The sequence below is a fragment of the Chiloscyllium plagiosum genome, unplaced genomic scaffold (assembly GCF_004010195.1).
Source record: "Chiloscyllium plagiosum isolate BGI_BamShark_2017 unplaced genomic scaffold, ASM401019v2 scaf_2481, whole genome shotgun sequence".
Taxonomy (NCBI): domain Eukaryota; kingdom Metazoa; phylum Chordata; class Chondrichthyes; order Orectolobiformes; family Hemiscylliidae; genus Chiloscyllium; species Chiloscyllium plagiosum.
The window spans coordinates 13382-40611 of record NW_025214733.1 but is presented as its reverse complement, the minus strand read 5'-3'; the positions used below and the strand labels follow the sequence as shown (position 1 = coordinate 40611).

At 40.0% G+C, this 27230-nt stretch overlaps 1 protein-coding gene and 1 long non-coding RNA gene across 4 annotated transcripts in view; one reads left to right on the top strand and one right to left on the bottom strand.

Moving 5' to 3' along the window:
• Window positions 1-24025, bottom strand: part of LOC122548001 (forkhead box protein N3-like) — a 29277-nt gene extending 5252 nt beyond the window's left edge. Inside the window, exons 1-3 of the mRNA XM_043686555.1 lie at window positions 23889-24025; window positions 20556-20635; window positions 10882-11434 (exon numbers count right to left, since the gene is read on the bottom strand). Of these exons, the coding sequence (XP_043542490.1) occupies window positions 10882-11421 (540 nt within the window). The 5' untranslated portion in view covers window positions 11422-11434; window positions 20556-20635; window positions 23889-24025. The remainder of the gene's footprint in view (window positions 1-10881; window positions 11435-20555; window positions 20636-23888) is intronic.
• LOC122548002 lies at window positions 14222-26192 on the top strand. 3 transcript variants are annotated; one of them, XR_006311144.1, is made up of 3 exons: window positions 14222-14297; window positions 23995-24223; window positions 24593-26192. It is a non-coding gene; the product is annotated as an uncharacterized LOC122548002 (long non-coding RNA). The 3 variants fall into 3 exon arrangements; XR_006311145.1 differs by lacking the exon at window positions 14222-14297 and adding an exon at window positions 22881-23542; XR_006311143.1 differs by lacking the exon at window positions 14222-14297 and adding an exon at window positions 22883-23488.
• The last annotated feature ends 1038 nt before the right edge of the window (window positions 26193-27230 follow it).

The following is a 27230-nucleotide window of genomic DNA, read 5'->3' as shown; positions in this document are numbered from 1 at the left end:
TATGCTGCTCCAGATATCTAATAACACTCCCCTCCCCAAGTATCCAGTTTGTAAGGGATGGTAGGCTGAGATAAGCCGACCATCTTCCCATCCCTGTCGAGATGCTACAGAAAGCGAGGTTCTGGATAAAACAACTACTTTACTCACTTATTTTGGTTTAAGACTGTAGTCAATTTGAATTTTTGTTTTCGAAGAAGTACATATAAATGGATATATGTGATCAGTTAAAGATATTCTGGTCATAAATTTCATTAACATTTCTCTCATCTTGATTCCCATGAAGATTAATGCAGAGATTAAAGCCAAATACAGAAAACTCCCAGGATGATGTTGTAAGTTGTGTCACAGCTGGAATAGTTTTGTTTTCTCATTTTCTTGGCTGGTGATTTTGATTCTAAGATGTATTTCTGGAAACAGATACCTCATCTCCAGAATGTGGAAGGAGGCATTGAACAACAAGAGAACAGGGAACATCGAAATGCTTTACTATAGAAACTTTGCAGCTTAAATAAACATTATGTTCTACAGTCTTTTGCACAGTAACAGAAAACAAGCCGGTCACAAACAATTTAGCTTTAATAAGGGCAATTATTGCACCATTTCAACTCTACACAAGTCAGTATCAAATCAGAAAGAAAACACCAGAGTCCTATTGTAATACATTGCCAAATTAAACTGTTACTGGTGGTATTGACACTCAAAATTTTAAAATGGTAATCACAATCACTCTTGCTCAGTGGGATGCAACTGTTCCATTTTATCATGAGCAAATTAATCTGTCTTGGCATTACCCTGCTATAGCACAACTATTAACAAATGACAGCACAAATTGTATACAAGTCAAGTATTGTTTTATTTATTGCGATTTAACATCATAGAATGCCATTGAACCCCTACAGTGTGGAAACAGGCCCTCCGAAGAGTAACCCACCCAGATCCATTCCCCTACCCTATTACCCTACATGTAACCCTAACTAATGCACCTAACCCACACATCCCTGAACATTATGAGCAATTTGACATGGCCAATTCACCTAACCTGCACATCTTTGGACTGTAGGAGGAAACCAGAGCACCTGGAGGAAACCCACAAGACACAGGGAGAATGTGCAAATTCCACATGGACAGTTGCTTGAAGCAAGAATCAAACCAGAGTCCCTTGTGCTCTGAGGCAGCAGTCCTAATCACTGAGCCACCTTATGAAGCAACTGCAATCTAATGCAGAACGCCAAACTAACAGTTTATGAAACCTACGCTGGTTTCTAGAGTGAAATATGGACAACATATGCCAGACAAGAGGAACGTTGAACAATTTCCAGCTTAGCTGTCTCAAACACATCTATAGCATGTTTTGACATGATTTGATAACCAACTCAGATTCTGGAGTCTGCTAATTTCATCAACTATGTCACATGTACTGGCTTGGCTACATTCATAAAATGGTTGTTGACCATATCCAAAAACATTCACCACCATGAACTGGCCACTAGGTCATGACCTGCTGCACTTCAATATCTCATTACAAAGAAACCTGTAAGCAAGATACAAAGATGACGGGCACTAAGACAGACAAGTGGAGAGGGAGTTGCTGAAGTCTCTAGTTGCTGATTTAAGCACTGGAAGAGCAAAGGAGAGACAGAAAGCTCAGATGGTTGAGGAGAGAACCCAGTGCAGAGACCAAAATGACTTATTTTTCTCAATTTTTGGTTTGGAACTGGAGTTGGAGTTGAAGTTAAGAATTGAACTTTGAACAGCAGGTCGTTTTAAAAAAAAACAAAAACAGATGTCTTCTGTTAGGAACTGGGAGAATAATAGAACTTAATTACTGATTACACTGTAGATGAATTGGTACCAAGCTGATGCAATGCTCAGGGCTGGCAGTTGGTTGGATGTTGAATTGGCCAAATCAAGGGAGGACTGGTGCTAGTCAGCCAACCACAGCGAAGATTGGCTAAAAAAAAAGAAAACAAATCAAGAGAGAAACGGCTTTGACTGGTTTAGCAGGAGGCAGTGTGTTTTGGAGACTTCTGAACACAGTGCTGATTGGAGAAAGAACAAAACCAATTATCAAACTGTTGAATGTTCTGAGAAAAGATTCCTAGTCTGTAAGAAACAAGTAAATGTTACTAGATGTCTGCCAAAACTGTTCCTATTAACTGGGGTCTTTGGAATTCAAGCAAGATATACAGTTCTGCTTGCCTGCGAATAACCAAATATCCAAAGATTTCATGAACGCCGGGTACCAATTGTTGGAAACTGTTTATTGAACTGGAACATTACAGTTATTTTATTTTATTTTCTAATTTAGCCCTCAAATTTCTGTATGTAGAGGTTATGATTAAAGAATGGGCTTTAGATCATAGATATTAATTAGATTATTTTGTTCTGTGTTCTGCGAACGTTACATTATTAATAAAAAATTGTTATTTTTAAGTTTATAAACTTGGTGTCTAAGGTCTGTTATTCATAAAGTCTGATTAGGAACAATTAAATAGTTTGCAGGATCGTTGAACATTTTCATTTCACTCTGTTTTGAATCTAGTGATAGTGAGGCTGATTTTGTTTGACTTGCTATCTGTGTTATAGCATCAGAGAAAACAGGGGGCCAGTGAATTCTGCACTCTCACAGCAGTCTTCATCTGCAGCAAATATCACAGAAACTGTAATGCCAGAGGGGAGGACTCAAAATGCACTCTGTGATGTGTCAACCATTAAGGTATAATCCATCATTTCACGAAACAGAAGACTGCCAAGAAAGTTGGCAGTCCTTAATTCTACTAGTATGGTTACCTAACTGTTACATTGTAAAATTCACAAATCTAACCAACAATTGGCAAATGATTGTACACACAAACTCTTACACAGTTATACTATCAAGGTGTTTAGCCTTGCAGTTCAATTATTGTATCATGTTCAACAGTAAATACAACAGTAACGGACACAAATATGTTGCTGGAAGAAGAATTTTGTTTTTATTGACAGGGGAGAAAGTGAAATGTATTCATCACAAACAGTAGTGTTCACATGTTCCTTACATGCTTAAATAAGCTTCTGGTACTGCATTTGTGTGAAGTTGTTCTGTATGTGGCATCAATCAAGAACAAATTCTGACAAAACAGGAAGCACATGGTTTGCTTACAAGCATTAATACTCTTATCCAGTTAAGCCAGATCACAGACATGTATTATATTACCAGCAGGTCAAAAACTGATAGAGCTAAAGGAAACATTACCATGGCAACTCAAAACCAGGCCACAAAATGAAACCCATACCCGCATAGCAACTTCCTGACTACTTTGCAAATCTAACCAATTATAAAGACTCCCCCACCACCATGCTGCTGGTATTAAAAAGGAAGTAGTGTTAAAATTCAAACATCAAACACTGAATTTTTTTTTAAATAAGAAATTATTTAGTTTATATGGAGAAAATGTAAATTAAATTTGTTGATTTTTGACAATGCTGCATTTTCAGAGTGGTGAAAAACCAGGAGTCTCTACACCAAAATCTTCATATATGAGGCAAAGATACCACTTGGGTGTGGGTAGTAATGCTTGCAGTGTCTTTTCAGTTGACTTGACCAACTGGGTTGAATTATTTTATTGCATTTGTTAACTATGTAATCTGAAAAGAGATCAAATCATACAAATTGTAAGGGGAGCCCTTGTGATGCAGTAGTAATGCCCTTGCCTCTAAGCCAGGAGGCCAGGTTCAAGTTCTTCTTGCTCCGGAGGTGTCATAACCACACGGAACAAGTAGATCAGAAAATATTGATTAAGATTATAACTCAGTACAACAAAGTATCAAATGTGGCTTTCGGCTACATAAACAAAACAACCTCAGGTTTGATCTTTAATTTTTTTTATAAATTAGCTAAGCTCATAAAGAAATGATTCAATTAACCTCTCAGCAAAATAATCAGCCAAGATTGTTGCTTCTGAACATTGATTCCTAGTTGTAGTATTTTCACATCTTTATTAATGTCACCCAAAGTGACCTGGTCCTTATCATTTTGCTACTTTCTTGCAATGGCCAAAGATAAACAAAAGCTGTGGCAGAATATCATCGGACCTATGTTGCTAGATACGTAACCAAGTGAAAATATTTGCCAGCTGGAGAAGTTAAATTTAGATTATTATACAAATCATGAAAAGAAAGGCTATTTTCAGTAAGAATATTCCTGGATTGTTGTGACAAATACCATTTAGTTCTCTAATGTCATACAAGGATGGAAATCCACTCTCGACTGCCAACTGAGATAGCTCAGCAAGCCACCTAATTCATGAAAAAGTCTAAGAAGAATAAAACCAGATCTCAGCACCAGCACACAAAAGCCTAGCCCATTCGATTCTGCCAAGTCCCCTGAATTAACATCTGGGGAAACAATGCCAAAATCAGAAAACATACCCGTCCCATAGAGTAGCCGAACAATATAGTAAAGTAAAACAAAGAACTAGGGATGCTGGAAGAAGGGTCTGTTCTGAAGAAGGATCATTGGACTCAAAATGTTAACTCTATTTCCTCTCCACAGATGCTGCCAGATCTGCTGAGGTTCTCCAGCTTTTGTTTGTAAGTCCAAATTAGCAATGGTCACAGAATTTAAGCCAGTATCAATCACCGTTCTCAGTAGCAGGTTGATCCAAAGGTGGCAGCATGGTAGAATACTGTCAGCAGGGAATTGCTGTGGTAGCCTTCAACACACCCAGACACCACAAAGCCATATGGTATCATGTCAAATATAGGTAAAGGAAACCTGTTGCTGATTACCATCCACTGCCCTCCCTCAGCTAATAAATTAGAACTCCCCCATGTTAAACACCATTTGGAAAAAGTTCTTAAGGTAGCAAGGGCACAAAATGTTTTCTGGGTAGGGAGCATAAATGTTAATCACTAAGAATGGCTCAGCGGCACTAATAACTGAGCTGACAAGATGCTTAAAGAACATAACGTCAGACTGACCTCCAATAGGTCATGAGCGAACAAACTTGAGAGAGGAAAGACCTGCTTCATTGCATCTTCAACAAACATTCAAATCAACAATTTAAAAAAGGAAATGGGAGGAAATAACTTGCAGGACTACAGCATTAGAGCTGGAAAATAAGACTGATTAGCTGGTCTAGCTGACATGGATGTTTCAGCTTAAGACTGCCATACTGACTAAGTACCTGATGCACTATTTAGTTATGAGTGACCACTGCACAATTCTGTCACAAAGTCATGTCTTCACAATGAAGATACCATTCATCATATTGTGTAGCACCAGTACCATGCTAAATGGGATAGATGTGTAACAAATCCAGCCACTCAAAGCAGCTCATCCACGAGGTGCTTTGGGTCACGAGCAAACATAGAACTGTATTCTATGTTACGGTTCCATTTGAGTCAATTAACCTTTGGTAAGAAATCCCAACAACCCATAATTATCCAAAAGCTAAGATAGAAGATTTCACATTTATAAACAAAAGAAAAATTGCATCAAAAGCTAAATTAAACAATGAAGCACTATTAACAATACTATAATTTCTAAAGATTTATGCCAATTTCCCCATCTCAGGAGATGAAGCCAGTAACAGGACAAGAAATAAAAGATTACTTTAGAGGAGATCTGTAAATTGAGAAAATAGCAAAATTGTCACTAACGTGAACAGTTGCTCAAGACAGCTGCTCATCACCACTTTCTAATCAGCAGTAAGGATGGGCAATAAATGCTGACCCAGTCAGCTACACCCACATTCCAGGAACAAGTACATTTTGAAAAGCTTCTTCAGCAAAACCTGGAGTAAAGATTATGACCCAAAACATCTGACCTCCATATTGAATCTGGACAGGTTGAAAAGATAACTCAAAAAGGTGAGATTTAGCTCTTCAAGCCTAATTGCCTTACAGGACGAAAGTGAGGACTGCAGATGCTGCAGATTAGAATAGAGTGTGTGGTGCTGGAAAACCACAACAGGTCAGGCAGCATCCGAGGAGCAAGAGAGTCGAAGTTTTGGGCAAAAGACCTTCATCAGGAATGAGGCTGGGAGTCTAGGAGGTGGAGAGATAAGTGGAGGGGTGGGGCTGGGGGAGAGGTAGCTGAGAGTGAGATAGGTGGATGGAGGTGGGGGTAAAGGTGTTAGGTCAGAGGGGAGAGTGGAGCAGATAGGTGTAAGGGAGAGGGACAGGTCATGAGGCGGTGCCAAGTTGGAAGGTTGAATCTGGGATAAGGTTGTTTGCCGGGGGGGAGGGGGGAGAAAATGAGGAAACTGGTTAAGTCCACATTGCTGCCATGGGCTTGGAAGGTCCCTAGGCGGAAGATGAGGCGTTCTTCCTCCTGGTGTCGGGTGGCGATGGAGGCGAGCCCCCCCCCCAGTCCAGGAACTCCCCACATATGTTCTGGGCACCACCCATACCCTCCACCTCCACCCTGGACTCCAAAGCCTCATCTTCACCATGGACATCCGGTCCCTACACACCTCGATCCACCATGACCAGGGCCTCGAAGCCCTCAGTTTCTTCCTCTCCCAGTACCCTTCCACTGACCTTCTCATTTGTTTGGCTGAACTGGTCTTCACCCTCAATAATTTCTCCTTTGAATCCCCCCGCTTCCTCCAGACGAAAGGGGGTAGCCATGGGCACCCATATGGACAGGCACAGCTGTGGCCTCTGTCAGCTACGTGGAACAGCCCAAATTCCATAGTTACACTGGCACCATTTCCCGCCTTTTCCTCCCCTACATTGATGACGGCATTGGTGACACAAGGAGGTTGAACAGTTCATCAACTTCACCAATTCATTCCACCCAGACCTTAAATTCATCTGGGCCATCTCAGACACCTCCCTCCCCTTCCTGGACCTCTCCATCTCAGTCAATGGTGACCAACACTGACATCTACAAACCCACTGACTCCCACAGCTACCTAGACTACACCTCCTCCCATCCTGCCTCCTGTAAAAATGCTATCCCTTATTCCCAATTCCTCCACCTCATCTGCTGGAGGACCCGTTCCACCACAGAACAGACCAGATGACCTCATTCTTTAAAGACCGCAATTTCCCGTCCCACGTGGTTGATTATGCCCTCCAGGGTATATCATCCACTTCCTGCACCTGCGCCCTTGAAACCCACCCCTCCACCCGCAACAAGGACAGAACCCTCCCTGGTTCTCACCTCCTACCCCACCAGCCTCCATATACATCATATCATCCTCCACCATCTACAAATGGACCCCATATATTTCCCTCATCCGCTTTCCATAAAGACAGTTCCCTCTGCAACTCCCTAGTCAGGTCCAGGCCCCCAACCAACCCACCCTCCCCTCCCGGCACCTTCCCCTGCCACCACAGGAATTGCGAAACCTGCGCCCACACCTCTTATTCAAATAATCAAGGTTGTTCTGTATATAGCACCTTAAATATCTTAGAACATGGAGAATATACATGTCTCGAATAGGAATACTAGAGTTACCAATGTCTGCAAATGCATGCACATTACAATTTTGCAGACAAATTAACTTGTGCCTTTTACTTCAGATTCTAACTTTGTGGTAGCAGAAACAACATGAAGCAAGGTGAAAAGATCATTACAAAACAGATGATTTTTGCCTTTGTGTGGGAGTAAAATTTTACATTCTGAAGCCAGACAGGCTCAAAAAAATCTAAACATAGGAAAAGTGTAAACAAACAGAATAAAATTTTTTGACACGCTTTTAAGTTTATAAGTCACGCCTGAAATGAAGTTTTAAATAAACAGTGAATAATCACAGATAAAGAAACTTGAAAAGAAACAAAATAAAAAAGAAATCCGGCTATTTCCTACTGAGTTTTCTGACAATGAAATAACCTAACCCTCCCCAACAAGAAAAAAAAGAGATCCAGAGAACTCCTAAAGCGATTACGAATCTGCTTCTGTTGACCAAGAGAATTAGACTCAGCAGTGCTACAATTAAACAGTGGCCTGAAAACAGTGGTCTTAACCTGGGCACCATTTCCATCACTTCCAGCAGGATACCAGCAAACACGTATTACCCTCCGCTACCTTGTTAGCATTTCACAGGGACCATTCCTTCCAGAATTTTCTGATCCATTACTCTTCCACTAGTAACACCTTCCCATGCAATCAGAAGGTGCAACTCCTTCCCATTTACCTTCTCACTCCTCACTATCAAAGGCTCCAGCCACCTTCCAGGTGAAACAGTGATTTACCTGCACTTCATTCAATCTGGTCTGCAGTACTCATTGCTCACCTTTACACCGGTGAGACAAAATGTAGAGGGTCATACGGTGCTGCAATCTGGATGGTGAATCCATAATTACTAATCCATTAGAAACCAAAACCGTTGAAAATGGCTGCCATAAAAGGACAGGACAGATTTGTGGATACAAGTACTCTACTCTAGATTACTCATAAGTTTCTATATTATTTTTTTAAAATCTGTTATAGATCCATTATTTATTAATAATTTGAAAACTTTCATTCCAAAGATTATGAACTCCATCAAAACCACCAACGTCTCAGTATAATAATGTTTACACATATCAGCCACTCTCCTGGTGACTCAGAGGTTATAGTTCAACTGGTATAGAACTCCTCCTGTATCTCCTCCCCACCCAAGTGTCTATTCTTAATTTGCAACTTCAGTCAAAAGAAAACCACAACTGAACTTAGTTACATAAAAACACAAGAAATAGAAGCTCTGCATTGCCCTTGCCAAACATTGCACATAATTTCATCAGTGGAAAAACAGGTGATTTATTGGTGGTGATAATACTTCAGGATAAAAGAAAGTAGAAAAAATAGAGTTGGCCATTTGGCCTTTTGACATTACTGTGCTTATCAATACGATCAGATTGTGGCCTGAACTCCACTTTCCTGCACATCCTCCATAACAAAGAACTAACACAGCTCAACACAGGGATGGCCCTTCGGCTGACAAGCCTGCACTAGCTCAATGCCTTTGTAAACAAAAAACCATTTGCCTCTACGTTGTCTGTAGACGTCTATTCCCTCCCTGCCTAATCAAGTATCTGTTAAGATGCCTCTTAAATATTGCTTTTGTACCCGCTTCTACCAGCTCCTCTGGCAGTGCATTCTAGGCATTTACCACCATCTGTATAAAAAAACATTTGCCTCTCACATCTCACTTAAACATTTTCCTTTTTACCTCACACCTATGTCCTTTAATAACTGACATTTCTAAGCTGGGAAAAGATTCCAACTATCCATTCCTCTCAAACTTATGTAAACCTCTATCAGGTCGCCCCCTCAGCCTTTGACATTCAAGTGAAAACAAACTAAGTTTGTCCAATCTCTCCTCACAGCTAATAGCTCCCAAACCAGATAACATTCTGGTAAACCTTTTCAGTCTAATGAGAGAGCAGCCCTTTAATCTGCTAAGGCTATGGTGACACGCAAACCTTTTCTGTGCCCTCTCCAAAGCCTCCACATCTTTCTGGCGATGTGGTGACCAAAACTTTAGTTAAACCATTTGGAATGTTTGCATAAAGTTCCATACAATCACAACTTGCCAAATTTTATACTCTATGTCCTAACTGATGAAAGAAAACATGCCGTAGAGCTTCTCAACCTCCTTATCCACTCGTGTTGCCACTTTGAGGAAACTGTGGAGCTATAGATCTCTCTATATGTTAATGCTATTAAGGATTCTGCCATTTACTGTATACTTCCCTCCTGCATTACCTCACATTTGTATGGACTAAATTCCATCTCCCATATCTCCACCCAAGTCTCCGGCCTATCTATTTGCTGTTGTATCCTCTGGCAATCCTCCTCACTATCTGCTGCTGCCCCACTTTGGTGTCATCCACAAACTTACATTCTCCTCCAAAATTACTTATATTACAAGTAAGGACACCCTGGTCACAGATCTCCAGTTGGAAAACACCTTTCTAACGCTACTCAGTCTTGTGACCAACCCAGGTTTGTATCCATCTTACCAACTCGCCATGGATCACCAAGTCCACACTGACCCTCCAAAGAGTATCCCAGCCAGAACCACTCCCCTACCCTATTACCCTACATGTACCCCTGACTAATGCACCTAACCCAGACATCCCTGAACACTATGGGCAATTCAGCATGGCCAATTCATCTAACCTGCACATCTTTGGACTGTGGGAGGAAACCGGAGCACCTGGAGGAAACCCATGCAGACACGGGCAAAAGTGTGCAAACTCCACAGACAGTCGCCCAAGGCTGGAATCAAACCCGGGTCCCTGGCACTTAAGGCAACAGTGCTAACAATTGAGCCACTCCTTAAGTGACTTCACCTCCTGTAACAGCCTACAATGAGGGACCTTGTCAAAGCCCTTGCTAAAGTCCATATCAATAACATCCATCACATTACTTTCAATCATAATACTTAACCAGAGTGGATCAGAAATCTGCAGAACCCAACTATGGATATACTCTAAGATCCTGCCTTCAAATCTCTGGAAAACAGATTCCAAAAACACATGAGCCTCTGAAAATAGGAATACCTCCTTCCCAGCCTGAAATGAGAAATCTCATTTGAAACTGTGCCCATCTTGTTTCAAATTCCCTTCGTGAGTGGATGCATCTTCTCCACTCAGTTTGCTCACAATTTTCTACGTTTCCATACACAATAAATAAAGGCCTGACCTACTCAGCCTCTCATCATGACATAGCACTTACATCCAGGAATTCTGCTAGAAAACTAAAATATTTGGAAGCAGGAACTCTAGTTTAATTTCCATCAATGCTCATATTTATTAAATACAGACACAGACCAGGAATCAAATCTGAACCTTACTCTTACTAGTAAGTGTGACACCCAATTTCCAGTATTGTACACCTACTAGCTGACAGCTATTAAGTAGAAGACATGGATAACGTTGAGGCATTGAGCAACGTATGCTTACCTTGCCATGGTCTTTCTCCACCTTCCGGAAACATTTGTTCAAGGAAAGATTGTGCCTAACAGAGTTCTTCCAACCAGTAGGTGCATTGGTAAAATATGGGAAACGTTCCAATATCCAATTATAAATATCCTTAACTGGAAGGCATTTTCTGGCCGAGTGTTCAATTGCCATAAAAATAAGGCAGCTGAAAGAATATGGAGGCTTGGAGTTTAATCCGCGCTGGTCATTGTTCAGAGAATCTGAAAGAGGTGAAGACATAGAATCTTCTTCAGTGATGTCACGTGTAGGACTAACACTGCGAAGCACCTCATTACCCAGGCTGAAGTTTTTTAGGAGATTTTTATTTTCATGAAGCCAGTTCAGGTTTGTGAGCTCTTCATCATCCATTATTCCTTTGTTTGCAGAAATGGCTTTCATGCTTGTTGCACCAGCCATGTCTGGCAAACTGTCAATGGGGCAACTTGAATTCAAACTGCAAGTCTCCCCTATTCCTGGGGTCTCAGTTTTCTTCGTTGGAGACATGCCAATAACTGGACCCATTTAAGCCTCACATCTGCCAAAGAAAAATTAAGATAGTCAGAGAAAAAAAAATACACCATTCCACCTTAGATCATTTCTTTCATTGCATATCAGAATTAGTAATGCTGAATTTTATCTTGGACCAGTACTTTAGACAATCTTAAACAATACTGAAAAATGGCTGCTCTGTGGAACAGCTGGGCATGATCGTAGGACAAAATTTCTCATGGGTCAAATTTCCCAATATTCAGCTACTTGGATTGAACAGCAATACAGGTTGCTGGACAAACCTTTGACAAGTGGTAAGAACAGATTGGCAAGCTGCTGAGAACAGGTTGTCACAAGAAGGTCATAAAGCAGCTTGCTTAATTAGGACTTCACCCTTCCCTGCCTTTAATATTCATTCCCTCCACTAGCACATTGTGGCTGATGTGTGTACTGTCTGCAAGATGCACTGCAGAACTTTGAGGTTTCCACAACAGCAACCCTTAAGCCTGTGAGCACTACCACCTTGGACTACTGTCACTTAAGTTCCTTTCCCATGTGCAGTATCTGTGGAGTTTGTTTTTAATATTGCAATGGATGAATATATTCTACCAAATTCATGTATAAAATGTGTCTGCGTGGTTACCAGAAGGTGAGAGCAGCACTTGAGTGGATGCAATCTATAACCTGCGAGATTAGTCCAAATCATACCCTGATTGAAACAATCTTTGGGTCTCAAACGGCTAGAAATGAAAATGTTAATTTCTCACAGGGTGCACAATTAAGGTGTGGAATAGCCATTTACAATGTTGCAGAAGGTTGAGTTAAAAATCACAACACCAGGTTATAGTCCAACAGATTTATTTGGAAACACTAGCTTTCGAAGCACTGATTCTTCCTATTGGACTATAACCTGGTATTGTGAGATTTTTAATTTTGTCCACCCCAGTCCAACACCGGCTCCTCCAAGTCTTGGCAGAAGATGGAGACACGCAAGAAAACTGGGATGCAAATTCCAGTTTTTTTGTGAAGTGTAACAAAAATTGAGAAATATGTCACCATTTTTACTTGATTACCTTTTCTCAATTTACAAGAGTGAGAGTTTCAGAACCATTGAGAGCATGGGATATTTGGGCGGCATGGATGAATTGGACCGAAGGGTCTGTTTCCATGCTGTACGTCTCTATGACTCTAAGTTTTAAATTAGTCCTTCAGTTATTCAACCCATAAAATACTAACCGTACGTCCATTGCTCATCCTGCATTGATAAAAGCACAATTGAGTATTTACATATAATTCCATTAGTAAACTGAATTATATTTAAATCCAATGTGCTCGAATTTAATCTAATCTGATCACCATTGTGAACAAAATAAATTTAACTCAACTATTCACTAATTAGAGTGTCAAAGACCTAGGACAGTTGACGATGGGGGGGGGGGGGGGAAGAAGGGAAAATAAACAAAGAATGATCTCACTGAAGAAGGCAGGCCAAAAAAAAATCATCTCAAGCCCCCACAATTTATGTTAACTGTCCCTTGACACTCATCACAAAAATAAACTCTGAAGTTATACAGAAAATAAACAGTCAAGCTTTTCTAAATTATTTTCTATATTCTATGAAGCTGTTAACTAGGTCAGTTCAAAATATGCAGTCTTTTGTATGATACACAACTGAACAATACACTCAATCAAGATAATACCAGAGATAAAAGTGTTATTTACAGCTCTGACTGCTACCCTATTCCCTTGAGCTTTTCTATTAAAGATGTCAACCATACTGTTGAGTAGATATTTAGTTAAAATATCCAATTAGCAACACAATGCTCACCTGCTTCAGCAACTCAACAGCCAAACTTCAGGGTTTGCCCCACCCATTCCAGTACAAAGAGGGCACCAGTGATAATAAAAAAAAACAAACAATCTGATACCACAACGTTCAACTGTTGTTCCATGAATTCATTATTTGGCTTTGTAAATGCAAGGCCTGAAGTTATCAGCTCCACTAATTAGAAATTATTCTTTTCAGTTCTGAAAGTGGTGATATCCTCCTCCGTAATGCTCTTCCTTTCCCTAAGACAGTAGCCTATACTGTGCTATATTTCCCGTGGCTTCCAATACCCTCTGGTACTGTATTCAGGTTTCATTTGAACAAAACTCAATACCAACAACTTACATTATACTAAGTTTAAAATGCTAATGAATGTCCCAGAATGCTTCATAGGAACAGTTTCAAACAATTTAACACTGATCCATTTCGATTGGAACAGACAGATGGCCAAGAGCTTTGTTGAAGATATATCAATAGGTGCTCTGTGACTATTAGTATGGGGGTCATTGAGGATGAAACCTGGAAAATGTTCTCTGGTGACCAAAGCTTGTCCAGGAGACCATTCTGAACTTAAGAAATGTTATACTGTCTATCTTTTGTACCAGGGATATCCATCCCAGCCAGTAACCTGTTCCATAGATTTTATTCACTCAAGGGACGTGAATGATGATGGTTGGATCAGCATTTATTGCCCATCCTTACTTTGTCTTGAGAAGGTGGTAATAAGCAGCCTTCCTGAAATGTGCAATCCATTTGGTATAGGTACATCTATTAGAGGTGGAGTTCCAGAATTTTGATTCAGCAATATTGAAGGAATGGTGATATATTTCCAAGCAAGTGGCTTGGAAGGGATCTTTTAGATAGTGGCATTGCTACATATTTGCTGTCCTTGATTTTCTAGACTGTTGTGGTCATGGGTTTGGAAGGTACTATCTAAGCAGCCTTGGCGAATTTCTGCAGTGCATCTAGTAGATGGTATACACCAGTACTGAGCATTCGTGGTGGAAGGATTGGATGTTCGTGGATCCGGTACCAATCAAGTGGGCTGTTTTGTCCTGGGAGGAGTCCCACAATCTTTGAGGTAAAAAACCATTTCCTTCTGTCTACGGTTTGGATATTCAATCATGAATAGAGAAGGTGTTTCAGGAAGCATGTGGAATTTGTGGCTTTGTAAATATAAGTATTGTGTACATAAATCAAAGAAATCATGTCAAATCTTTACAGAAAAAGTACTGAGTGTGAGAAAGTGGGACAAATGTAAGTTGTGGTGTATTTTTGCCAATATAGACTCCAAGGGCCAAAGGGCCTCTTCAGTACTGTATGATTGGAAATGAATACTCTCCAAAAGTGCCAGAGCATGGGTTGAGTAGCTTCTTTCTGTGCTCTACTATTCAATGATTCTAAGCAGAGAAGACAATAGAGGTATTCAAAATCAAAATAACTTGTGAAAGAGCTACAGAGAAATACAAAACTTCTTCAAACAGAGTTAAGATCTGGAATGTATTACCTGAAATGGCAGTAGAATCAGATTCCCGAACATTTAGAAGGCAATTAGAAATGCATTTGACTAATTTATAGTTTACATGGAAAATGCCTGAGGAGTTGGATTGGCTAAGGGGGCGGGGAGGTGGTGGGAAGAGACAGAAGTTGGGGCTGGGGAAGGTCAAGAGCAGGGAAGTGGGGGAAGAAGGGTGGCAGCAAGCTGGAGCAGCAAAAGGCCAGAGCCAGGAGGCATTTATCATTTTGCCAAAATAAAACAAAGGGAATGGCAGGTACTGGAGTCAAGCTGAGAGGGGGAGCCAGGATTGGGAACTGCCGTTTTTGCTTGGATGGATAAATGGGGTGAAGAGTTGCCTTTTTTGCCAAGACAGCTGTCTGCCCTCTGAGGAATTCATAAACTTTCAGGGTTGACAGAAGGCTTGCATGCAGGCTTATGGAAGCTGGGCATAAAAAGCAAGGCTGGAGGTGGAGGTGGCAGAGAGCAGGAAGCTACAAGATAGACAGAAAGGAGTGGGAGAGAGCAGGAGACTGCAAAGCTGAGAACAGTTTCATTCTTGTCAACAATGGAACACTTCACTAACAGCTAGGAACATTTGAAATATTATGATTTCCCTCCAAATGAATGTGGAATCTTTAGTGCAAGGCCTATATATTCAGCAGCCATATTGGAGAAAATGTTCTGGATGATGGAATGATATCAGAAATAAAGATTTTACAAACAAGGAAAATTAGAGAAATGGGCTTATTCACCTTGTAGCAATGAAAAATCAAATTTGACCTTACTGAGGTGTTTAAAATTATGAACAATTTTGCCAGGGTTAAGAAAGATATTCTGTTTACACTATTTGGTATGTCAGTAACTAGGGGTCACAACTTCAAGACTGTCAGCAAGAGAACTGGAGTGAGATGAGGAGAAACTTCATGACTCAAGTTCTTTGGATTTGGAAAGGTGCTAGCTGGGAGAGTGTGAAGGTGGATTCCATAGGAGGTTTCAAAAGAAAGATGGATATATATTTGAAAGTAAAGATGTTAGAGGGCTATGGAAATAGAGCTCAACAATAAAACTAGCTGGGTGGCACTTTAGAGAGCTGGTATAGATACAATGGGTCAAATGGCCTCATTTGGGTCTGTAAAATTCTATGATATTGGAATGAACACAAATTTAAATCGGAGATGCAGTAAGAATAGCACATAAGAACTAGGAAAACAAGAGTAGGTAATTTAGCCCCTTAAGCCATTTGATACAATCATGGTTGATCTTGTCTCTGCCCGAACTCCACTTTCCTGCCCACTCCATAACCCTTCAACCCCTTACCAACTAAAAATCTGTCTATCGCCTCCTTAAGTTTACAAAATGTCCCGGCATCCATAGTACTGCTCAGAGGTTGTGAAATCCAAGATTGACAACCTTTGAAGAGAGAAGTAATTTTTTCTCATCTTTTAAGTTGGCTACCACTTGTCCTATAACTACAACTTCTTGTTCTAGATTGTCCCACATGTGGAATCATTGTTTCTGCAAGTACTTTGCCAATCTCCTCTAGTATCTTATATGTCTCAATTAGACATCCTCATTCATCTAAACTACAGACAGTATAGGCTTAAACTGCTCAATCTCTCTTCACAAGACAAATCCCTCAACTTTAGAATCAATTTTGTGAACCTCTTTTGAACTGCCTCCAGTACAGCTATTTGCCTCCTTGAGTCAGGGGTCCAAAATTATATGCAATAGTCCAGATGTAGTCTCATTAATGCCTTGTACAGTTGCAGCAACACCTGCCTACTTTTATACACTGTTTCTCTAGCAATAAAATGCCAAAATTACATTTGCCTTCTTTATTACCTGCTGCACCTGCATATTAATTTTCTGGAGCTCATGCAAGAATAGACTCAGATCCCTCTGCACCAAAGCACTCTGAAGTTTCTCTCCATTTAGATAATAAGCTGCCTTTCTATTCCTCTGACCAAAATGGATAATGTCACACTTATTCAAACTTCATCTGCCAAGTTTTGGCCCATTCACCCAACCTTTCCATAACCATTTGTAAATTTCTTATTTCTTCATTGCAACCTACTTTCTCACCTATTTTTGTCAGATCTGCAACTCTGGCTCTATTACTTTCTACCTACATCCAAGTCAACATAGATTGTAAATATTTGGAGCCTTGAGGACCAAACCCTGTAGCACCCCACTAGTAACTTCATGCCACCCTCAAAAGGATTCATTAATCCCAAGTTCCTGCAATCCTTTATCCAAGCTAATAGACTACCCCTAACTAAAGGAATATTACCTTATATATTAATACTTTCTGACATCGTGAAGAAATCAAACAGGATGAGAATACCTGTAGATTACATGCAATTCTTCCATATCATGATATATTCCGAAACCCTTCACAACACAGCTAAAGTTAAGGAATTTGATTTCAAACCAGAGAAAATTAATAAATGACTGGTTCATACAAAATGAAGCATTTTGTAGCTTTTGTGTGAACTGAATGTCCTGCTTAGAATATTGAATGTGCAATGGTTTTATTGTTGACAGTAGCAGACACATTGGCTCAATGCTGAATTGGACAATAAAAATTCTTTTCCCACTAGTTTCTACCAACAAGTAACTTGCTCAGAACTCAACCACATTTAAAACCAAGATCTCACGCTCCCATCTTGTCTTTGTGCCCCCCCCCCCCCAAAATTCTTCTAATTAAACAAAATGTTCCTTCTTACATAAGAAATCAGTGAATCATGCTAAAGTGCTTGGTTCCATGGGGAACAGAACCCTCTGTTGTCCCCCTCAAATTATTTTTCCTTCAAAAGAACAAAGGAAAGCCATCAAACCTGCACCATTTTATAAGATCATGAATGAACTTCAGATCACCTTTGCTTTTCTGTCCTATTGTCACATATCTTGATTCACTTAGTGCCCAAAAGCGTTTTGATCTCATCAACTAAGCATCCACAGAATTCCAAAAATTCAAATCCTCAGTGAAGAAATATCTTCTTATCTCAATCCTAAATGATCAAACGCTTATCCTAAAATGATTACTCCTTGTTTTAGAATAACTAGAGACACAGCTGCCTCATCTGCCTTGTCAAACCTTCTAAGAATTTTATGTTTCAGTTGAGCTCATTCTCTCATCTCTTCCAAACTTCATAGGCTCATTCTACTCAACCTCTTTGCATAGAATTTCTCTCTCATCTGAAAAATCATTCTAGTGGATTTTATTGCACTCCCTGTAAGGCGGTCTCTGTAAAGTTCAACAAAATTGCAACAAGATTTCTGTATTCTTATGCTCTCACCCCCTTGCTATGAAGGCCAACATGCCACTTGACTTCCTAATTGCTTAGTGTACCTGTATATCATCTTGATGTATTTTGTGTATCAGAATTTCTAAATTCTTTGAAATTTTAACATTTCCAGTCTCCAACCATTTGAAAACAATTCTACTTTTCCATTCCTCCTACCAAACTAGATAATTTCACACTTTCTGATATTTTACCCTATCTGCTACAAACTTGCTGACTGATCTATATTTATTTTCAGCTTCTTTGCGTCCTCCTCACAGCTTACATATTTACCTGAATGAGAGGACTAAGCATGATGCATCTAAGTTATTAACGTAGACTGTATATAGCTGAGCCTACACTGATCTGTGTTACAACATGACATTCTGAAAGTAAACCATTAAATTTCTACTATTTTATTTCTATGTAAAGACCTATCCTCAACCCATATTAATACATTATTTTAGATCTATGATCTCTAATGTTGTGAAACAACTTCCTCTAAAGCATCTTATCAAAGGTCGTCTTAAAATCTAGATATACAACAGTTCCTTCTTATCAACACTGGATAGATTTATCAGTTTCCCTTTGACGAATCATGCTGATTCTGTCTCATCTCATTGTGATTTTACAAGTGTACTTATTATGTCATTAATTACTTCTAAAATTCTCCATATTACTTGTGACAGCTAATAGGCCTCGAGATACTTGTTGTAATGATACTATGACTTTAAGAGGTGTATTTTGTCTTCTTTTTTTAAATTAAGAAAAGTTAAGATCTGAGGTGCATATCACTTTGCTTCAAAGCCCAAAGTAAGCAGTTTGTGAGGTCTTGGTTGTCTTCCCCCCCCCCCCCCCCCAAGTTGGTACAATAGAAGCAGCCTAATGGGTGTCGTCAAGCTCCCACAGAACTAGGATCTTTCATTTTAGCATCAATTTCTGGGGTCATGAACCTGGGTTTGGAAGCTGCTCCCTGCTATAGATATATATAAATATAAATACACAAACACACACACACACACACACACACACACACACACACACAGTTTAATCAATGTTTCTTTCCTCCTGATCTAGAGAATTGCCGGTGAGACAATCGATATTGCTGAATTTGCCTTTACCTAGAGTGTGTTTATCGGAAGTTACTATATTGGATTAATTAGTAGGAGGAGTTTATATATTGATTAATTTGTTAATCACTTCAATAGAGTTGTAAGTAAGCCAGTTCTTTTATTTTATTTTAATTTTGTTTTTATTTTAGCTGTAGTGTATTTTACTTCAAATCTGGTAGTTTGACCAATCAAATTGCATCCAAGCCAGCACCTGGCACTTGCCTTTAAAATAAGAAAGAGTTAAGGTCTAAGCTATCTCCTTAATATATTTTGAGGAGGTTTAGTCTGGTCCATAACAAACTAGGGGCATATCCGGGATCAAAATCCTAATTCTAGGTTGAGTTTAGGATAATTGGATTCAAAGGCAGTGTTGGTGTCTTTTGTTTCGGGTGTTGCATTTGGTTGGTTTGAATAGGGTACGCTTGTGTAATAATGGCACTTTCAGTCACTAAGAGTTTCCCAGGAGCAGAAGTAGTCACTTTGGAAGTTTTATAGCAAGTGAGCAAGTTGGAGAGTGTGGTGCTGGAAAAGCACAGCCAGTCAGGGAACATCCGAGGAGCAGGAGAATCAATGTTTCAAGCATAAGCCCTTCATCAGGAATTAGGCTTCTAGCCCAAGGGGGCTGAGAGATAAACGGTTAAAAGCAGAGGAAAAAGAAAATTAAGCAAAGCCCTCCCAAAAAAAAGGGTGAAAGAGAAACAGTTCTTGAATTTCAGAAATTGGAACTGAAAACTCCAAGTCGACTTAAAATGTTGAGGGCAGAGATGAAGAGTAGGAGTAGTGAAGAGGACAGTGAAAGAGAGCAATCACATTGTAGTCATGATGGTGTACAGTGTAATCAGAAGGCTAGTAATTAGGTTATGAGGGACAATTCAAGAAACTAGGGCTCTTTAACCATAAAAAGAAATGACTAAAAGAGGCAAGATTCCTCTTAAGTTACAACAAGCTGTATTTATATACACTTTTAACATTATGAAATAGCACAGGCATTTCACAGGAGCATTATAAAACAAAGTGTGACAGTGAGCCAAGAAAATATTAGGTCTGACAACTTGATCAAAGTAGGCAAAAGTGAGGACTGCAGAAAACTTGATCAAAGTAGTAGATTTTAACAAATACTTTAAGTTAAAACCAAGGTACAGAGGTGGAAGGGAGGGAATGCCAGACCTTGGGCCTAGGCAACTGAAGGCACAGCAATAGTGAAACAATTTAGTTGGGGGAATGCAGAAATCTCAGATAACTTGATATTTTCAATGCTTGTATTGAAGTATTTAATAATGGCTAGGAAAAGTGTTGGCCTAGCTTGCATCATTGATTGCAAAGTGTCAGTAATGGTGACCAACAAGTACATGTGCTGCTGCCACTGTACAAATTTACAGTAGGAAATAAAAAGAAAATAACCATTGGAAGAAAAGTGCAGTGACATCATAATCTTTCACACTTACCCAAAGGATTATATTCTAATCAGTTCAATCAAACTTCAACTGGTCAATGTCAGCACAAGATAGTCATTTCAATTGAAGTCCTGCAATTTAAATAAGAAAAGACAGACTTAAACAGAATTCGAAAACTTTCCTGAAATAAAGGATTCTGTTGAAAAAGCTAGCTTTATCATCTATAACGATACTATGTTCAAGGACTTGTGACACAGTGAGTAGTATCACTTCCTCTGAGATATAAACTCCAGGTTCAGGTCCCACTCCAGGACTCAATAGCCCCCAAATGCCCCCAAAATAGGTTGCGTATTAACTTGCCTCTTGCCTTAGAGTATGTTAGCAGAAGTTACAACAGTGGGAGAAATTCATGGTCAGCCATGTGATAGAACAATTATTAGAACTTTTACCATTACTATTCATACCTTCGAACTACAATATGCATATAAATGTGCATGTTATCACAGAAACTCAAAACTCTTTAAGAGACAGTTGGGTTGGATGGCTAAGAGTCAGATAGGTGCCAGTAGTACAGAGTGGAATGAAGACCTTCCTTGTTGCCTAACCTGTGGATCAGAACTATTTTCGGGCAGAAAGAACTGAAGAGTAATATTAACCATCATTGCATATACAAACATAATTTTTTTTTCTCCCTTTTTGTTCTTTAGGTAGTAGCTCAATAGCCTTACAGAAACGAATAGTCATTGAGTATTTTGTCTGAGATGTGCAGTAGTCCACGCAATGAGTATTGGTGGGCTACTACACTGTGGGAGCTTGTGGATAGTGATTAGAAACATGAACCCTGGCTAATGTTCTCCTTCACAAGTAGAATGTTAAAAATCACACAACATCGGGTTATAGTCCAACAGGTTTATTTGTGGTATGATTGTCACCCCTGAGCTATTACTGAATAATGTCATATTACAATGTCACCAGCAGAACAGCCTGAGAGAAGCTTGCCCTTTGAATGAAAAGAATGGAGCACTCAGGATGGAAATGGCCATGGATAGTTAAATAGAGTAAAGCGGTGAGGAGAAAGTGAGGTCTGCAGATGCTGGAGATCAGAGGTGGAAATGTGTTGCTGGAAAAGCGCAGCAGGTCAGGCAGCATCTAGGGAACAGGAGAATCGACGTTTCGGGCATTAGCCCTTCTTGAGGGGTTAGAGTACATTCTATTCAGATTATTGATGGGTAGAAAGCACTAGAATATCCAAGCTGAAATATGCGATTGCTTCCTCAAAAGCCATGTGAGAAGTTGAGGACATTTAAAATATATGAATGCATTGTTTTCTTCCATGCTTACATATTCAATATATACAAGATTATATTTAGAGGAAATTAATTTAATCCATGACTCCTCCCTCAGTTATAAAAAGTCATTTATCTCCGCTGGATTTGGGAGTCAGCAGATGATCAGTTTTGACACCATGCCACACCTCAGGAATTGATATCTTTTGTAATCAGGCTGCTCAGATATTATTACAAACCTCTGGAGCAGATGGAACTTGAACCCAAACCTCATTAGGTCAGAAGTAGGGACACTACTACTGTGCCACAAGACCCCCTATACCCAACAGAAGGAAAATTTGTTGGCAATTCTGGAACCTGTGTATATTTGAAATTTGAGCAGCATTTAGCCTACTGAACAGGGAATGGGGAACTCACTTTCAGATTTGTTGAAGCAAAAGTATAGATCCATTTGAGAGAGATGTTTCTATGTTCGGTTTAGATGTGGAAAGATGAGAGGAAGCTGAAGTGGTTCGAGTGGTTGGGCTGAATGGCCTGTGCTGCATATTCAATACAACCTTATTAATGCACATGTATATTCCCAAGCAGTAGCTTACATGCAATAAAGTAATCCAAACATGGCAAATCGACAACTGTTCTCAGCCAGGCTATAGGGGCAAAATATTGACCTTTGTGCCCCAAGGGGAAGCTCCAATTGAATTGTTTGTATATGCTCGTTTAAAAATGACAAGATGGAGCTTGTCAGTGATGCTTCTTCAATGACGCTAAGCATTATCCAAGCTAACACATTAAGGAAGGTTATTTGGATGACAATTGTGAATTGGCCATGAAGTCAAGCATGAAGTGTGGCCTATGGGAGTGGAAAATATTTAGAGTTGAAAAATCTCGTATAAAACCTGCAATACACGAATTTTAGCATCCAGACTTCCTCTGTACAGTAATTATGATTGTCTTAGTACTGCTTCACCAATAATCTTACTGAATTTCTTGAAGAATGTTAATCGCATTATCCAAGATACACAGCGGTTAAATGGTATTCTAGCAAGGATTCGATCAATTGACAATTTAAGTCCTAAAGGAAAGAAAACCTTTCGGCCAATCCCTGCAGAAATCCTTGCGTTTGTTTAGCCAAGCCGCATGAGATTGTACATCATTTATTTTGGGTGGGGAGAACAGATATACGGACATGGCGAAGAGAGTTTGATTTACCATAAAGTGTTTTTTTTTGGGGGGGGGGGGGGGGGGAGTGGTGGTGGTGGAGAGGAAATCAGGCTGAGGGCTATCTCACTAAGGCCGGGCGGTGGCGCTTCCTGTCTCCTCATTCCGACCACGTGGACCTGTCAGTTTTCAGCGCTCTCTCGACAAGCTGCAACATCTCATTCAGGAAACTGACACGATCGAGAACCCGTCTACCGAACTTCCCATTCTCCGCCAGGCCTAGAATCCGGGCCCCCGTTAAACAAATGGTTTTTAAAGAAAATAATCGGCGAATGTTTATTTTCGTCTGTAACCAAAAGCGTTGGACTAACTAGCCAGTTCAAACAGACAAATCTCAAATGCACCGACCAAGAAAAAAGATCACAAAAATAAAAACGACTCATAATGAGGAAGTTAAAGGCGACACGACAAAACGGAAAATGCTACATGCATCCGAATCCAATCAAATATTACACGATTACGACTTCTCACGTAAAAAAAGTATAAAGTTCGCAAAAAATCATTTTAAATTTAAAAAAAACAACGCATTTTCAGGTTGGCCTTAAAAATAGCTTTACACTTTACCATACTAAAATCATGAAAACGCAGCTCGTGGAGGGAAGGGGGAAGTAGTCAAAATCCACCCACGGTGTACATTTTAAAAATAATTTCTAAGTAGGACAAGATTTTTGGTGTGTTAGAAAGTGCAAGCTCAGCCTGGCGTAGTTCGAACGTTCGGACACCGATTCCCAGGGAACGTTCTCTTTGAACAAGGAGAAAAGGATACAGTTCGAAGCACGAGGGGAACCTCAGTGGCTCTCATAGTTAGAAACCAAACTGCTCCTCGATTCCTTTATTAAAGGCACCCACTTCTCATTTAAAATAATATGTTGATACTCACGATTTTCCGACACGTAGCGCTGCAGTCTATGAAACTGCTTCCACCTATTTTGAATATTTATTTATATGTATATCCTTTTCCCTTTGCTTTCCGAATCTTGAGCTAGCAGCTGCTTCTCAGCCGAACCAAGAAGCGAGAAACTCCAAAGAACGCCACGAAATCCCCTGATGTTGCTATGGTAACGTGCCGCCGCCTGGAACCCCTCCCCTGCCAGCAGCAGATGGCCCCAGCCTCGCCGCTTTGTGTATGTCTGTCTGTATCCCACAGTAAGGCAGTACAGTACCTTCACAGAGAAAAAGGGGACGGAGTCTCTCGGCCGACGCAAAAATAAATTCGTAAGCATTAATTTTCGTGTATTTTTCCATCAATTTATTTTTGAAAGTGGGGGGTGGAAGTTGGGTGAATGCATAATTGCAGTCGGCAGAAAGCGCCAAAGGCCTCGGGGGTTCCTCTACGTCATTTTGGCGGTAAAGCCTTTAAGGTTTTAATGGAAATAATGATGCTGATGACGAGTGGTTGATTCGGAGAATTCAATGCGTTTAAGGTCTTTTAAAAATACATTCTTTTGCATTTTGCTAATATTTTCAGTTCACGTGATACAAGTATGCATCGTACGTAAATGCCTTTGCTGTGGGTTTTAAGGTGGTATGTTGATTATTTCGCGGACGTATTTTTAAACAAATGCTTTATTTTGGTATTTTCAGGCGTATCAGTAATTGAAAACGCATGAAATCGGCGATCCCTCCAATTGACATCGTTTGCGTAAAAAGTTTGAGAAATTGAGAAGGTCCATGCAGCTGAGTTACTTGCTCTTGTGAATAGGCACAACTAGCCTCACTGAACAAATTATCAAATGTTTGTTGGTATCATCACTAAATGAGTCACTTGATTGCAGTAACTTTTTTGAGTAGCATATGCATTCTTCAAAGAGGTCACATGTCTGCAGTGAAATTCAGACCAAGATTATCACTAATTGGACAAGTTTGTTCTGGAGTTAGCGACCTGGATCATACCTGCACTGCTTTCAGCTCATGCTACTCAGGTATTTGATTGTTGATATGCAGTACAGGAGTATGGAATCATGCATCACCAGTTTGGACAATGAAGAGGCCTTTGACAAAATACCCAGAGACACAGACAATGGGTGTGCTCTTCAAAATAGGTTTTGGGGAAGGAATCTATAGTTGATTTGAATTGTTCTACATAAAGATCAGTAGTGCAGTTTCAGTCCGAGAAAGGAATCAGAAGATTTCCTTTCAAATTTAGAATCAAGCAGGGCTGCCCTCTCTTGTCTGCTTTGTTTGTGTGGTGTTTTGTTTTTGCTGAGTGTAAGAGGGTTGATAAACTCAAGACCAGAGCTGTGAAGGTCAAAGGCCCCTGTGCATAGATGGTATCAACATCTTGACTCTGTTGTAAGTTCACAGAGTAAACCTTGGCAAAAGTGCAGCTGTGTTCTTTGGGAACTAGCCTGAATGATCTTCTGCCCCATTCACTGTTATATCAGATTATTTGAAGGTGCTGGGACGTGCTCAGGTCAGTTAGACCATATGCATGTGTACCACCTATCCCTTCTGAAAATGTTTCTGTAGAAAAGTCATCTTTGATCAGAGTCCATCAGGCTGTGGTCAGTGTGTAACATCTGAGGCCCTGTAGGAGGAAGATAGAATAGATCCTAATGTTGAGCAAACTGTTGACATACTTTTGCTGAAGGCTTAAGTGTCAGAACTATTAAGCTAACTCCAAGGTGTAGCTTTGCTCGTGGTGAGAATTCCTCCACATGCTGAGTGAGGTGGTGAAGGGATAGCCAAGCACCTTTGCTTTTCAAAAACACATTCCTTAAAAATAGATCTGGAAAAAGGTTAAATGTTTTTTGCCAAGATTCATCTTGAGCAGCTCCATAATGTAGAATTCTGTGCACTACAGGCTGTTTCCAGAAATGTGTAAAGTTCAACATCAGCAGCTGGAGGGCCATCATCACAGTAAAAGATACATTTTTGTCTGCCTAAAACCTTCAGGTTGACCCATGCAAAGAGCAATCAACAATCTAGTATTACAGTCTGGCAGTTTCCGAGTTCCTGCGCTGTGTGTTGAGAGAAGTACCAGAACTTGGCCCACCTGCTGCAGAAACACAATGGGGAAACACCAGGAGCTGGAAACTATGTAAAAACCTTTTGGGTTGTATAGTTGACGTGAAACGAATATAAACTGTATCCACATGTGTAGAAATGCATCTCAGTATGTCACACGCTGTATTGAAAGAAACTGATCTATTTTGCACTTTAAGTAAAGACAATGTTGAACTATTACAAAATATATTTTCATAAGTGTGAAGAATAAAGTATTTTTTGGGGGGAAATCTTTTTATATATATTCCAAATACAAGCATTGTTCGAGATGAAATTTAACTTTAGAAGTTAACTTCAGATGTACCTGTTATAGGAACAGTAGTCAGCCATTTAGCTTGTCAAGCCTGTTCTACCATTTATTGAAATGGTTGCTAATTTGCAAATTAACTGTATACACCTACCTTTGCCCTGTACCTCCTAATACCTTTGATTAACAAAATCTACCAATCTCAGATTTAGAATTAACAATTAGTCCAGCATCAGTTGCCGTTTGCAGATCAACATCATCCTCGCATTCTACCGATTTTCCTAATCATGTTATGTGTCATACACCAAAGCAGAAGGCCATTCAGCTATCTGTGCCTCAGTGAGTTGTACACTTGCCTCTAAATCATTAAGTTGTGTTCAAATTCTGCACTAGAAATGATAGCCCAATAATCTAAGAGAATGCTCCAAATTCGTACTGAAGGTGTGCTGTGTTACCCTAGGTGCAGTCTTTCAGATGCGACATTCGGTTGAGGTTGTGTCTGTTCTTTAAGGTGGACATATGTGTGGTATGGAGTACAAAAAAGGGTGTTATCCCTGGTGTCATGGTCATTTTTTTTTATTTGTTCATGGTACAAGGGCATCGCTGGCTGGCCCAGCACTTATTGTCCAGCGGGCATTTAAGAGTCAACCATATTGCTGTGGGTCTGGAATCATGTGTTGACCAGACCAGGCAGTTTCCTTCCCGAAAGAAGTTTAGTGAAGTAGATGTGTTTTTCCAACAATCGGCAATGGATTCATCTTTCAACTCTTAATTCCAGATTTTTATTGAATTCCAATTCCTCCGTCTGCCGTGGCAAGAATCAAACCTCAGTCTTCAGAACATGACCTGGATCTCTGGAATAACAGTCTAATGATAATATACTAGGCCATCACCCTTAATCCACTTTATTCAGCAACCAGCCTTACAAGGACAGGCATTCTGTTATCATATTGCTGTTCACAAGCTGGC